This window comes from Parambassis ranga, chromosome 19 (assembly GCF_900634625.1).
Source record: "Parambassis ranga chromosome 19, fParRan2.1, whole genome shotgun sequence".
NCBI classification, from domain to species: domain Eukaryota; kingdom Metazoa; phylum Chordata; class Actinopteri; family Ambassidae; genus Parambassis; species Parambassis ranga.
In genome coordinates, this window is record NC_041039.1 from 2,192,728 (window position 1) to 2,206,969 (window position 14,242).

Sequence of the window (14,242 nt, forward strand, 5' to 3'; positions counted from 1 at the left end):
TCCAAAAACAAATGTAAAATATTTTCTTACTATAACAGGACTTACTGTATTGCTGCTCTGAGCTTTTATACCGTAACACCTAGATGTGCATCAAATATCCTTGGTTGGCCCTGGTTTCCACGCAGGACTGCACATAAAACAAACATACCACACAGAAACATTTACACAAAACAACAGGTTACTTATGTCTTTAGATGAGCTGATGAATTATCTACCTTCTAAAGTGACACAAAAAGCTTTTGTTTCTGTTTAAGAAATTGTGGCTGCCAAACTAGGATTAATCCGAGATTTGGCAAAGACTGCTGCAGCAGAGAGACAGACAGAGAAAGCAGCAGATGTTCTGTGACCATTCAGATAAAAACGCCACAAAAAGCTGATTGGCTGAGAGAAGGAGTACGACTCAATATTCTCTGTCTGGGAGGATGGAGGGTAATTTTCTAGATTGTTCTCAGGGGGAACTTGTTTACTTTCCTCTTTTATTGTGTCATTTCTAATCTGGCCTGCTGTGGAGACTAAGCCAGAGCAGAAGATCAGAATCAGAATCATGTTTTTTGCCATGTAAGTGAAGGGGGTTCACATTACTAGGAATTTGCCTCAGTGATTGGTGCATACAAAGAACATATAAAAATTAACATGCAATAGGATAAAAACTAAGATAAAATTAAGTAAATAAACTACAGTAAGGCTAAATTTACATGACAGACATGGCATAACAGACATACAATGAACAGAACATAAAATACTGTGCAGATGAAATGGTAAACATAGACCCTTATATGATCGAATGGAACAGTGTAATAATGTAATAATGTAACAGGTACCACATGGATCGGTGAGGTGGTACTCGTGTGCAAGTAGTGCAAGATGGAGTAAACAGTGCAAATAGTCGTCATTGTGCAGTGACTATACTAAAGTGACCTTCTGAAGTGACAGTGATTCACCCAACAACACTTGACTGCCACATGGCTGCCAGGGGGAGGGAAAAAAAAGAGTCCATCTCGTTTCAAAGAGGCAATCAGTGAAGATTTTACCACTCCAGACGGGACACAATATATCTGCTGGCATCACCAGCTGCTCACACTTTCATCTGAAACCAGATTTCACACAAAAGTAAGAACGATCCAGACTGTGCAGCAATGAAGTCAGCCAGGCACAGTTTACATGATACACAGTGTGGCTGAGAAGGGCTATGCAAACACAAAACCTATAAATTCAAGAGAAAGTCACCAGCTTTCAATTTTTTTCAATATTGCTGTTGTTGTGTTTATCACAAATGAATAATGTGGATCATTGCCTTTATATTTTTATATTAATATACTCTCTATTATTGCATTAAGCATTATTGACAGGAGGTACTGTGAAAGTGTAAGCATAAGACATTTGTGTTGTGGGATTTATATTCGTTTTGTGGGTTTTGCATTTGTGTGGGCCTTCCCAGCCACCGTACATGACCCCAAGATGACTTTAACCCTTTACTAAATGTAATTGCTTATGTGGTGTGTGGTTACATGTCTACATGGATCTGATCTACCATTAACAACATAGTTTGCACAACATTGTTTCATTGTTCATCATAGTGTTGTTAACACCTCAGTTCCCACCACACATTCCTGAACATGAACAGTGTTGTTTTACTGTTTGATTCAGACTAATCTCTGACAGGTCCAGCACTAAGATTCAAGATTCAAAGTGTTTATTGTCATATGCACAGTATAGAAACTGGTTTCCCTGTACAATGAAATTCTTACTTTGCTGCTCACACTGAATGCCATAAAGGTTTATGTGGTATATTTTAAAGTTTTATGTAAGTACCATCATGTATATTCATATACATCCAGTATGTTATCAGGGAAAATATCAGAATCTATGTTGTCATGCCACATGTTTGCTGCAGTGTTTTGACACACTGCTGTAGTGAAATGGTAACAATGCACTGTGCATACTAGTGGTGCCCTCTAGTGGACAATTTGTGGCAGTAGGCTACATGTGAGACATTGAAGAAAGTAGAAGAAGAAATGTTAATACAACAAAGAATTTGTAGACTGCTGCCCCAACAACCCAGCCCCGGATAAACAGTTTTGAAGATGGATGAATGGAGGTTTGGATGGATGGATGGATGGATGGATGGATATATTTAGTACATGTAGTAACATGTAGTAACAGTTCTGATACTCTTCTGAGCTTACAATGCTGCAAGATATAAAGAAAGTGATATATATTTGAATAAAAATAAGTTGATATTGTGGCGCTGTAAATAACAAGTTTGAGCCAGATACAGTTGATTAGCCTCACCTATGTGTTTGATGCACACACCTATTGTGTAAAGTGAATTCAACTGTGTAAGCAGTTTTTATGGTTTTGTTTACTTTGGCTTTCATGAGCAATTGTGCAGCACTGTACCTTTAAAGACATGCAGTACCACACAGTACCACACAGTTTACTAATTTGCACACTATCATGCTATTTCCTGTAAAGTCTCTATTTTCACTAAGAAGAATTTCAAAACCTGCTGTGACCCAGATTCAAACCGGGGTTGCTGCGGCCACAACGCAGAGTACTAACCACTATACAATCACGGCGAGCTGTCCTGTGGGACAGTGGAAAAGTCCTGGTGTAACAATCAGAACTTAAAATGCTAAAATGAAGATGACGTTCTAAAACTTTCTTTGAAACACAATTCATCCATCACATTAGTAAACCCTATTAATAACTTTAGAAACAACATTTCAGCTGAAAACTTGATGTTTCTGAGGACATTTACTTTGCTGACAAGAAAATCTGTTCATTAGTCACACTGTGTGCTTTTGTAGTTTCTACTGTCTGTGTGTAGTTTTGATGGCTGCTGTTCTGTTAAAAATATCTACATAATATCGATCCAATCAGATTAACATTGTCTGATATTATTAATGATGCAGATGTGGCTGGTTGAGCGAAGTTAAGATACACTAATGGATTCCAAACCTATTGTTTCTTCTGCTTTTCATTTCAGGCAAAGCTGGGAGAGCTGAAAACTAGATGCAGAGACAGAGACACAGAGGTCAAATGCAACAATTAACACTGAGTGAGGCAGTCCCATCAGTGTACCTTCTGCATCAATCAGGTCACATCAGAGTCTCCTCAGAGCTCATCTGTCCTAATCTAACCCACTAAAAAGTGTTCCATTGGGCTTTACAAAGGACTTGCTGCATCTCAAAAACAGGGTAACAGGTTAACAGGGTTTGTGAAATGTGTTAAAAAGTCATAGTCTGGATGTTCTGGAAACCTGGCAATGAGACATGACATCCCACAGCGTCTCCATGGAGGGAGCGGTCAGAAAGGGGCAGGGTAAGGGATGCCACCACTCAGCTGGGTGGGGTAGCTTGGCCGTTAGTAGCTGCTGTAGGGACAGTGGCGCACGAGAAGGGAGGGGTGCCACAAGTTTGGCAGACAGATTCTGATCTGCACACACTTAGTCTTAGTTTACCACTAAGACTAAGTGTAATAATGAGCACACATGAGTTAGCTCATTTTAATTGGTACACATATGTACTAATTAAAATGAGCTAAATAATGTGTGCGTATTATAACGAGCCTACTTATTTGGCTCGTTACAATACGCACACATTAGCATTAGCACATGGCTTCTGTCCAGCTGTGGACTGGGCTCATTGCTAGTATGAGGATGACAGAATTCATTGTTTGGTTTACATCACGGATTGGAGAGGTGACTCTTAGGGTTAGTTAGCTGAGAGTTATATGGAATGTCGGGGTAGGCTCGCGGTTCTGGTTAGGAATTATGAACATTATAAATTAATAACCTGCTTTTTCTCTAATATTCTGCTTAGCTTAGTCTAGTTTAGCAGAGTAAAAGGCAGGTTTTCATCGTCATGTTAAATAAAATAAAAAATTGGGGTATGACTTGATTTTTTATTTTGGGGGGAGCAGCCAAAACGAGCCTGATGGCCCGGAAAGGCACCTCTGTGTCTCGTTGGGGACACACAGCCTCTCCTGCATCCCATTGGAAACATTCTCTTCTGTCTCCACTGAGACGTAGGAGAGTCATTTCCATAGCCTCTGGCAGTCAGAGGACGGCATGAGAGCAGAGCTGGTCTAAATAGACCCGAGGCGAGGCAAACCACACTGGCTGAGTGATGGCGCCCAGAATTGCCCTGAGAAAAGATGCAGCAGTCACCAAATTCTCTCCAAGCAGGATGGACTGGAGGGAGGGAGGAGCTGCAAGAAACCCGCCCGGCCATCAGCAGGAGGATTAGGGTTAGGGTTAGCTGAGTTCGGGAAAGAAAGACCCAATTTCAGACAGACCAAAACAAATGAAACTAACAAAGTATTAAACAAAAGGTCAAAGGAACAAAACCTGGACAAAGTGCATGCTGAAGACACTGGAGGCACAGGACAAGACAGGACAAACTGACTAAGGGGAGCACAAGACTTAAATACACAAAGGTCAACACACATGAGAAGAATCAGGGCGGGATGCAAAGGAACACAAAATTGGGAATTATGACATTAGTAATAATTAAAATGCAATAAACATGCTGCAAAAATGTTCTGTTTAATAAATGAAATCAAAAATAAAATTGGCTGTCCCACATGTTTCCTGCTCTGAGTGTTTTTAAAGCACTGTCAGTATAGACAGGAAAAACGCATTTGCGCTCACTCTCCTACTGCGGCCTGAATGGTCTAAATTTTACAATGTTCCACTAGCAGTTTGGAGGACAACAAAGAAGCCGGGTTAAGCTGGATTGAGTGTGGACACATGTGTGTGATCAAGATCGATGCTCCTCCACATTGAGGGCGGCCAGTTAAGGTGGTTCAGGCATCTAGTTAGGATGCACCCTGGGCACCTCCTTTTGGAGAAAACTGAACAAAAAGGTCAAACCACAACTTTGCTTGCCTTCAGGCAGTTGTAGATGTTTAATCCCCTGCTCAGAGGACATGTATCCTGTAGATCTGCCACCTGAGGATGACAAAGACTTGATATCTACATCTGTAGCTAGGGAGCATATTAACTTTGAATATGATCACTTACATTGAGAAAAACATTAAATAATATGATTTATATTCTTCCCTGGTATTGGTGGACAATGTAGATGGACAACATGATTGCTTCTCAAACGTGATGGCAAAATATCATAAAGGGTTATAATCCCTTTAAATGCTAATAAAGGTTCATTTTTTGTTTATTTGTATTTAATTAGTTGTAGCAATGACACAGGCTGTATAAACCATTACTCCTATGCGGTTTGTTCCCACGTTTACATTTTTTGAACAAGCCATTGAACTCAGCAGTATGTGTCATAAGGCTGTGGCAGCAGAGATACAGAACAGAGCAGGCGAGCTCCACTAAAAGTTGGAGGTTGCATGCAGCTTCAATGCGCAGACTTTGGTTTCAGGATAACATCTTTTGTCAAGATGGCAGCAGCAAGGTAATTTGTGCGATGAGCAGTGGCAGATGTCCATCTTTATATACAACCCCAAGAGAATTCTATTCTGAACGGATCTCCAACCCTTTAAAACTGTCAGTTGTCGTTCTATTGATTGCAGCAAAAAACATGAGTATATCTCATTCTTTCCAGGTACAGAAACATAAAGGATTACGCCCTCTATTGGTATGATATAGGTCACCACTTTCTACTGAAGTATGTTTATAAAAAAACAGTAAAGCCTAAAGCTGCCACACAGCTTAGCCACTATTGGTGTGTATGTGTGTGACAGTGAGAATCAAAAATAATACTAGAATAACAGCCACATCATTTGTTCCTCCTCCCGATGTTTGGGGCTCTGAAGTGTAATTGATTCCACATCCCGTTCAGGAACTCTAAACTCACCCACCTCCTGCAGCCATGCCTCAGTGGAGACGCCAAGGTAAACTGATATTGCGAGCAGCTTTACTTCATTGGTAAAATAATTAAATAAATAAATAATAATCACCATACTTTACTGTATGCATGTTTTAGGCAGATACAATCATGAATAGCTTATGGCTGCTAATGTCATCAGATAAAAGGTAGACAGTGCTTTTTGTCATTTTTAACTCTGATGGTATGTGATAGCATTTAGTATGATATAGACACTGGCAGCTTCAGGGAAAAATCCCAGGGTGTGTTGTCCATTTAAAATAAATTGGCTTGTAATCTCGCTGTAATCTCAGTTCGCTGCAATGTATCCATAATTTGACGTGGTGTAATCTCTGAGCATGCTGCAGTTCGGCAGCATATGGCAGGTTTCACTCGGCAAAGCAACGCAGAAAATCACACCGGCTAATAACAACTCAGAAATGAATCCGTTTTCAGCTGCAGGTATATTTCACACAAAAGAAGATGCTCTCTGTTTATGAATCACTGTGAGGTGTCACTGCTCAGGGTTTTGGTATGCAGTCTGGGACACAAGTACTGTTACTCACTGGCTGTAGGCTTTACAGTAAAAAAACAAGTTTACTTTAAATAATAAAGTCAATATTAAGACAATTCTGCTCCTTTTTACTGTCTGAATAGAAATCAGTGGCCAGTATTTTTTTCCACAGAGCACTGTAAGTGCTATATCGTCTTCAGAAAAATCTTGCCCAGATGCACCAGGGATGTTGAGTAAAAGGTGAGGATGAATTAGTCCATTAAAGGTCTTAGCTGCTAGATCCTCTGTTTTTCAGGAGCTGGTTGAGGACACTGGTTTGTTTGAGCGCTCTGAGGTCGGAGATGTCCTCCGCAATCACTGGGATATCCTCGCTCTGATGTGTCTCATCGCCTTCATCACTGTCAAATAGCGTGCACAGGAGAGTGTCGTTCTCATACGTAGGGAAGTAGTACCTGTGGCGCAATGGAAATCAAACATTCAGTTCTACTTTGCATGCAAGTGTGTTCTAGTACGGTTTTTGTATTTATATAGAAGGTGATTTATCCACTCCGCCCAGTGTGTCTGGGATTTTTAAGGTCTCAGTCTTTAGAACTAAATTTCCTATTACATGAGGAATGCAACCAGCAGGCATAAGGTTGCTGTAGAGTTTGTAAATTGGAGTCATGGATTAGGGACTTGAGGTCATTTTGTACTAAATTGATGTAAACTGGTTTGCTTCTCCTGACATGCTGACAGCATGTTTTCTCAGTTACTGTGGAAACAGCTGCTAATGTGTAACTTTGGTACTGGCAAACAATTCTGAGATATCTATTTATAATACTCCTCTTTAAATTTGCATTTTAAAGAATTTAAACCTAAAAAATGCCAACACACAGCCAACATACAGACAGGAAACAACTGGTGTGTTGGACTTACTGAGGCTGGTCCCAAGTGGACATCTCCGGCAGTTTCATGACGTGACCTTCAGCCACAATGTGCCATAGTACATCCTCTCTGGAATCAAATGTCTTCTGGCAGCTGTAGCAGCGGCTTTGGTGGATCTGTCGCCGGATGAAGTTCACCAGTTTTACCTGCTGGTAGAACTTAAGGTCTGAGGAAGGATACACCAAAACTGTTACGTTTTCCATTTGTTTAGCAGTCAAGTGTATTGCCACACTACACACATTAACTGCTATTTTATGGGCAAACGTCAAACTTGCAGTATTGATTGAAATGGTTTGAATTTTTCTTTTGACACATTGCTGGTTCCTTCTACAGAGGAGTGTTCAGCACTTGGGTATAAAAATGTGTTTTACCACGAGGTTTTACTTACTGAGTTCTGTTTTCAGGTTATGGAGATCAAAGCCATGGGCTTCCTAAAAAGAAATTTCAAACATCAAAATTACCTCAGGTCCCATGACACTCTGATATTCATCATACACTGTGAGACAAAAAGGCATATAGATGTGTTCCTTTTTATGTTCCTCTATGCATTCATATTTGAAACTCCTCCATTTTGTTTTGTTTTGTTTTTTGGAAGGATGTTTGGTGTAAACACAGGTAGCTGTATGCTGTAAGCTGCAAGCTGCACCCAGCAAAGACAAGGTAAGAGTGAAATAATTTCTGATTTGATGTAAGCAGGCCTATCCCTGCATGTAATCCTGACTGAATTTACTTTAATTAAACAGTGAAATAGTTTAACTGACAAAAAGGGCTACTTTCTTTCACTAGGAATAAGTAAATATGGTTTAGCTTTACTTTGAATTAGGATGTTTTGTCCTTTGTGGGGTAAATCCTATGTTTTAAAGTGGTTTATTCATGATGTGGTCATCTGTAAGGCTGCTTATCCCGTTTTGTCTGATCTGTCAAGTGCTCAGATCTCAGAGTGCATGTTTACTAGTAGTTCCTAGGATTCATAAAAGTAGAATGGGAGGACGAGCTTTCAGCTATCAGGCACCGCTATTATGGAACCAGTTACCAATCTGGGTCCGAGAGGCAGACACTGGCTCCACCTTTAAGACTAGACTTAAAACTTTTCTGTTTAGTAAGGCGTACAGTTAGCCTTAGACCTAGTGTGTAGCACAGCTATGCTGCTCTAGGCCTACGTTGTTGGGGGGCACAAACATGATCCACTGAGCAGTTTCCCTCTCACCCTCTAACCTCTCCTTTTCTCTCCTTAGTCTGGCTCACACTGGTCTCAAGACCTGCATGCTGACCTGCAGTCCGGCCCGTGAAGTCTCTCTTGCCCTTTGTTGTCGGGGGGCACAAACACGATCCTCTGAGCAGTTTCCCCCTCACCCTCTGACCTCTCCTCCACTCTCCTTAGTCTGGCTCATACTGGTAATATCGTCTCATAATCTGTGTTTACTGTCTTCCTTGTAGTTCTGTGCCTCGCTCTCGCTCTCTCTCTTTGCAGGTCTCAAGACCTGCATACTGACCTGCAGTCTGGCCCCTGATCTCTCCTGTGCTCATCGACTTCACTAGCCCCTGCTGCTCATCTTTGCTACCAAATTACTATTCCTACTTATGGACTAACGATATATATAGATATCTATTACAATATAATCACTGTTTCATCTTGCTGTCATGTTTGCTCTGTACTGTATCATGCTTGTATCATGTCTGCTTCTCTCTTTCTCTCTCTCCTTCATCCTCTCTCTCTCTCTCTCTCTCTCCTTCATCCTCTCTGACTAGCAGCAGGACTGGTTCCCCCTTAAGCTGACGGGTCCTGCTCAAGGTTTCTTCCTCTTAAAGGGAGTTTTTCCTTGCCACAGTGCTCTGTGAAGCGCTTTGAGACAATGTCTGATTGTAATATGTGCTATATAAATAAAACTGAATTGAATTGAATTGAATTGAATTGCTGAATAAATGCTCCTAATCTTGAGTCTTACATTGAAGTTTAAACAGTGTGTGTTTCTCTACCTTCATATGTGCGTAGACCTGCTCCATTGTGTCTGACTGATGATCACAGAACAGACACACAGCAGAAACCGGGTGAGCCTGCCAGTCCGACCAATCACTGCAGAAAATAGAGAGAGGGAAACCAAACAGATTCAGCCATTTTACACATGAGGTATTGTGTATCTCTCTGTGATAGTGTTAGATTTACTTTAGATGTGTCAGTAACAAGAAGCTAGGTCAATAATGTAGAGAGATCAGGTGTATAGAGGTTAATACATGCTTTGCTTTCTGCTGAGAATACTTACTCATCTTCATCATCGACCAGCTCTCTGTCATCTTCACTCTGAACCTCCTCCCAAGTTTTTCCCAGTTCCTGCCAGGAGAATTAAGACATTTTAAGATCACACACTAAAAAACCAACATGCCTTGACACCTATCCTGAGACACAGCCGAGACAGAGTTTTTTTTTACCAGATAATTAATGACGTAGAAGCGGTCGTATTCGCGGTTGTTGGCGTTGATGCGACGGTGAGCTTTTTTCCTCATGTGATCCTTCAGTGTGGTTTTATCCCGAAATGTTTTCTCACAATACAGACACTGCAGGCTGCCAGGAGAAGAAAAGCAACACTAAAATCACTCATACAAAGTAGTAGTAAATCCCTAGATTCATAACATATGATAACAAAAATATCTCCACTGTGAGGACTTTGCCGTTTTCTTTTTTTGTTAGTAACAGTAATTTTTGGTTTGTCAAAGTGTATTTTATATAATTATTATATCTTATCAATTATATTAATTTTTTTCTTAACTGGTTCATCCACATTAGTACTTTTAGTGACTTTAATTATTTACTAAGCAGGTTTCTTTTTTTATTAATGGAGCAATTTATTTTCAGTCTAAATATCCAAATATCTCTACATATCATATAATGACTTATACTCTTACTTGTCCAGTTTGATCTGCAGGGTGTCCAGGAACTCGTTGCAGTAGACGATGTTGTCTGGCAGTCCAATGCTGAAGGAATGCTCTCTGGCCATGTGGTTCAACAGAGATGACCTGAAACACCAAAGATGTGATGTATTATATTTCATGTTTAAGCAGGAAGTGGAGAACGTGTCTATCCTTCATGATTAGTTTGGGAAGGTTTTTTAAATTATTTTTCAATGTACATTCTGATACCAGAATATTGGTTTATTTTAATATATACTGATAGATGAAAAGCCTCTAATTCTAGCACCGTATATGTAAAAAAGGACTATGTAAAGCATTAGGCACTTGTTTTGATTTGTTCATTTTGCAAAGAAAAAAACAAGGTCAAAGTCATTAAGAACTGCAGTATCAGATGCAGCAGGTCCTGATCTGGTCCTGATCTGACCTGATCGTATAGTATAGGAGCACATGAGTCAGAAGACTGTGTGTGTTGCAAGCCCAACACCTCTGATCATCCCAAGAACACCACTGATGAAGCATGGTGGTGGTAGCATTCTGCTGTGATGCCATTTTTTCACTGGGAGGGAACTGGTAAACTGTTCAGAACACTTCCAGGTATTAGAAACTGGATTGGAGGTTCACCTTCCAGCTGGACAATGACCCTTGGCATACTGCTAAAGCAACAGTTAAGAATATTTGAATGTTGCCTCCATTTAAACTAGGGATGTCCCAATCAGGTTTTTTTGCCTTTGAGTCCGAGTCGTTTGATTTTGAGTATCTGCCGATACCGTGTCCCGATCCGATACTTTCAAGATTCTCTATAAAGGCGGTAAATAGGATTGCAGACACGCAGCAGCTCATCGAGACCTCACATCAAAAGCAACTGTCATACCTAGGCCTCTCACGATAACAGATTCTGCTGGATGATTCATTGCCAAGAGAAATTATTGTGATGAGCGATAATATTGTCGTTTTGAGACCATGTTCAACTAACATAATGATAACGACATATAATGCAAGTACACCCTTTAAAGATCAATTAACTTTAATTTCTAAAGAACATTTAACACTTAAAGGCCCTCAATCATCAACACTATTATTATTATTGTTATTATTAATGATATTAATATTATTGTTGATATTATTATTATGAGTAGTGGTAGGCCTATTACCATGGCTTATCTGAGTATAGTCAATGGAGTTAAGTCAAACCAACCAGCACGTCATGAGCAACAGAGCCAAACAACACGCACTCTCTGGGAGTGGGCTCACCTGTACGCACGTGTGCTTGTGTGCGCACGCGTTTGCATTTGCATGTGTGTACACGCATCAGGCCGCTGCAGACAGCTGCAGTGAAACAAACGCCACCATGTAGACAGAAACACATAGAAACTGATAGCAGAGATGGCACCAGAGGACTGGGCAAGAGAACTAGAATGGGTGGCGCTGCAGCGAGTGCCGCCAGTGAGAAGGCAGAGAACTTCACTCGTACAAGGCGGACTCTCTCTGATAGCAGGTTCTATACATGAGCATGTTTAGTGTCGTGGTGAATTGTGGCAAAGTGTTGAAACGGTGTTGAGCAGCTTCACAGCTCTCTGTGTTGCTGTAACGTCCAAGCCCTGCAGCGCTGTGACGCACCGTGGCGACGCAGACAGCGAGCTGACCGTGGTCTGCTCACAACATCCCGTAAACGTTACACAATGAGTTAAAAAAATAAGAACTACCTGTTGATTTGACACATTTTAAGACAGAAGCCGCGGGCCATATAAAGTCCGACGGCCTTTATACGCTACGACGCACCGGAGTGACGCCTTTTGTCATCCAGTCTCTTTGGCAGCGAGAGGGAGAGAGAGAGAGAGAAAGAGGAAAACAAACCAACATGCATTTATCGCGGCCGAAAAACGTAACTTATCGTGCAATGAATTGATTTATTGTTTATCGCGACAGGCCTAGTCATACCCCTACACTACAGGACACAGAGCCACCCTGCACAGAAGGTGTTAACTTTGAGAGCCCTGATAAATATATATCCGAGTCCTGATCGGGAGGTAACATCCGATTCCGATCGAGTCTGAAATCACGTAATCGGGCCCGATTTCCGATCACGTGATCGGATCGGGACATCCCTAATTTAAACTCTTGGACAGGACATGACCTGGATGAATGAGAGCATCCACACACATAGCATTTGAATGACTGGCCTAGTCAAATCCCAGACTTCAATCCAATTAAGAATCTGTGGTATGACTTAAAGATTGCTGTATACCAGTAGAAACCATCCATTTCAAAGAGCTGGGGCCAAAAAATCCCAGCGGCAGTTGCAATTGATGACTTTTGGGGGGGGTGAATATACACAATATAGTTTTGTGTGTTTTTCTGATTTCTTGTTTGTAACAGAATAATAAAGATGTTGAATGTTCAAAGTTGTAGGGATGCTGTGTAAATAAAATGATACAAGCTCCCATTTTAATTCCAGGTTGTAAGGCAACCAAAATAGCAAAAAAATGGGGCTGAATACTGTCGAACGACACTGTATAAAACCACTGTATGTGTGCGCTACCTGTTTCCAATGAACTCCTCACTGCAGAACATGCAGAGACGATGGAAGCTGCTGTCGTCTCTCTCCCTCTGCTGCTGCTCCAACACGTCATCCTGTAGATAAAAGCCACAGAAGAAGATCCCCAACAACATATGAGTTTTGTAAATAGGTCACCGATCCATGTCTGAGAACTGTAAATCACTGTGTTGATGCTTACCAGTCGTTTCTGCTGCAGCTTCTCTCTGAGGATTCTGTCTTCAGGAAGGACATCACACAGCAGGAAGTAGTCCTCCTGTTTTTCTGCAAGGTCAGGCAAGCTTTAAATGATCTGGATTTCAGTTGCCATCACATACAGCCTAGTTCTATATTATCCTAGCACAGTAATCCTGGTTTGTGCTCCTGTCAAATACAACTTCACTCACCAACTGGGCCAGTAGAGTTGGTCTTGATTACGCTGCAGAAGTCTGTGACTGGCTGCTCCAGGAATCTGCCCTTCCAGTACAACATGTATCTGATATAGGCATTAGGGAATTCATCAGACATTTATCTAGATACCTGATCTCATATAGATATGTAACAATTTATATTTTTACAATCTCTATACACCACTTTTTTACTATGCACACAACTGTTGATGGAGACATGAACGAATGCATACAGTGAAGGTGATGAAATTTGAGTTTTAGCTCAGATTTTTTCAACCACGTGATTCTTACTTTGGTAGGTCTGCAATGAGTTTGACATCAGCAATCACCAGCTTGTGCTCCAGCAGCAGGTGTTTAAGGAGGACGTCTTTTTGCGTCTGAAGGATGGACTCGGAACAGAACAGGCAGACCAGCGGCTCGGAGCTGCTGCTCTGCAGGCTGGGAACGCTGGAGCCGTCAGCTGGTTGCTCAGGAAAACAAAGCGGCTCCAGTATACTGTCCTTACCTGCTGAAGGAGGCAAAGCCACTTTATTTCCACCATGTATGGATATGTAGCAAGTATATTAGCAAGTATTACGAATGAAAAAAAATCGAAGAACTAAAGTTTGATTGCTCTGCAATCTAAGTAGTTACTTCAGGGGAAGCAGGCAGCTGAGTAGCTTTAGCCTGCTAGCATAGCCATGTAGCCGCGAGCGTTTAGCATCATTACCGACTAAAACAAACTGAGTTTTGTTCGGCTCCACAGTGTGTGTGTTACAAGCAAGTTAACAATCTGGCCACACCTGTACAACAAATTCATTTCATTCATAATTGACTGCCTCAAAATCTGTAACGTACCATATTTACTACTGTCGCTGGCAGCCATATTTGATGTCACGTGGTAACCACTGCCTATCCAGAACCAATCAAAAGGTGAGAACTGTTCGCACGCTGCCTTCGTGGTGTTCTGGTAAACACGGACACAATGCGACGCGTTCAAGTGTTTTAGACCAAATGAAATGTTAATTTGATTTAGTTAGCACAGAACCAAAAAGGTATCACTATTTATGTGCGCATGCTAATTTCTGAGTGCATTAATGCAGCAGGATATGAGTGGTAAATACAGTGCCACAGCTAAGGC

At 41.2% G+C, this 14,242-nt stretch overlaps 1 protein-coding gene across 2 annotated transcripts; it reads right to left on the reverse strand.

Moving 5' to 3' along the window:
- Positions 1-6,279: 6,279 nt before the first annotated feature.
- On the reverse strand, positions 6,280-14,011 carry znf277 (zinc finger protein 277). 2 transcript variants are annotated; one of them, XM_028431058.1, is made up of 12 exons: positions 13,960-14,011; positions 13,414-13,630; positions 13,120-13,208; positions 12,915-12,997; positions 12,719-12,810; positions 10,174-10,284; positions 9,700-9,832; positions 9,534-9,601; positions 9,250-9,346; positions 7,661-7,703; positions 7,264-7,438; positions 6,280-6,800 (listed from the first exon to the last, which is right to left on the reverse strand). In XM_028431058.1, exons 1-12 carry the CDS (start codon positions 13,985-13,987, stop codon positions 6,617-6,619), a joined length of 1,320 nt encoding a protein of 439 aa, XP_028286859.1. In that variant the 5' UTR covers positions 13,988-14,011; the 3' UTR covers positions 6,280-6,616. The 2 variants fall into 2 exon arrangements, with proteins under 2 accessions (XP_028286859.1, XP_028286861.1); XM_028431060.1 differs by having other exon boundaries at positions 13,414-13,627; positions 13,960-13,998.
- Between the last annotated feature and the right edge of the window lie 231 nt (positions 14,012-14,242).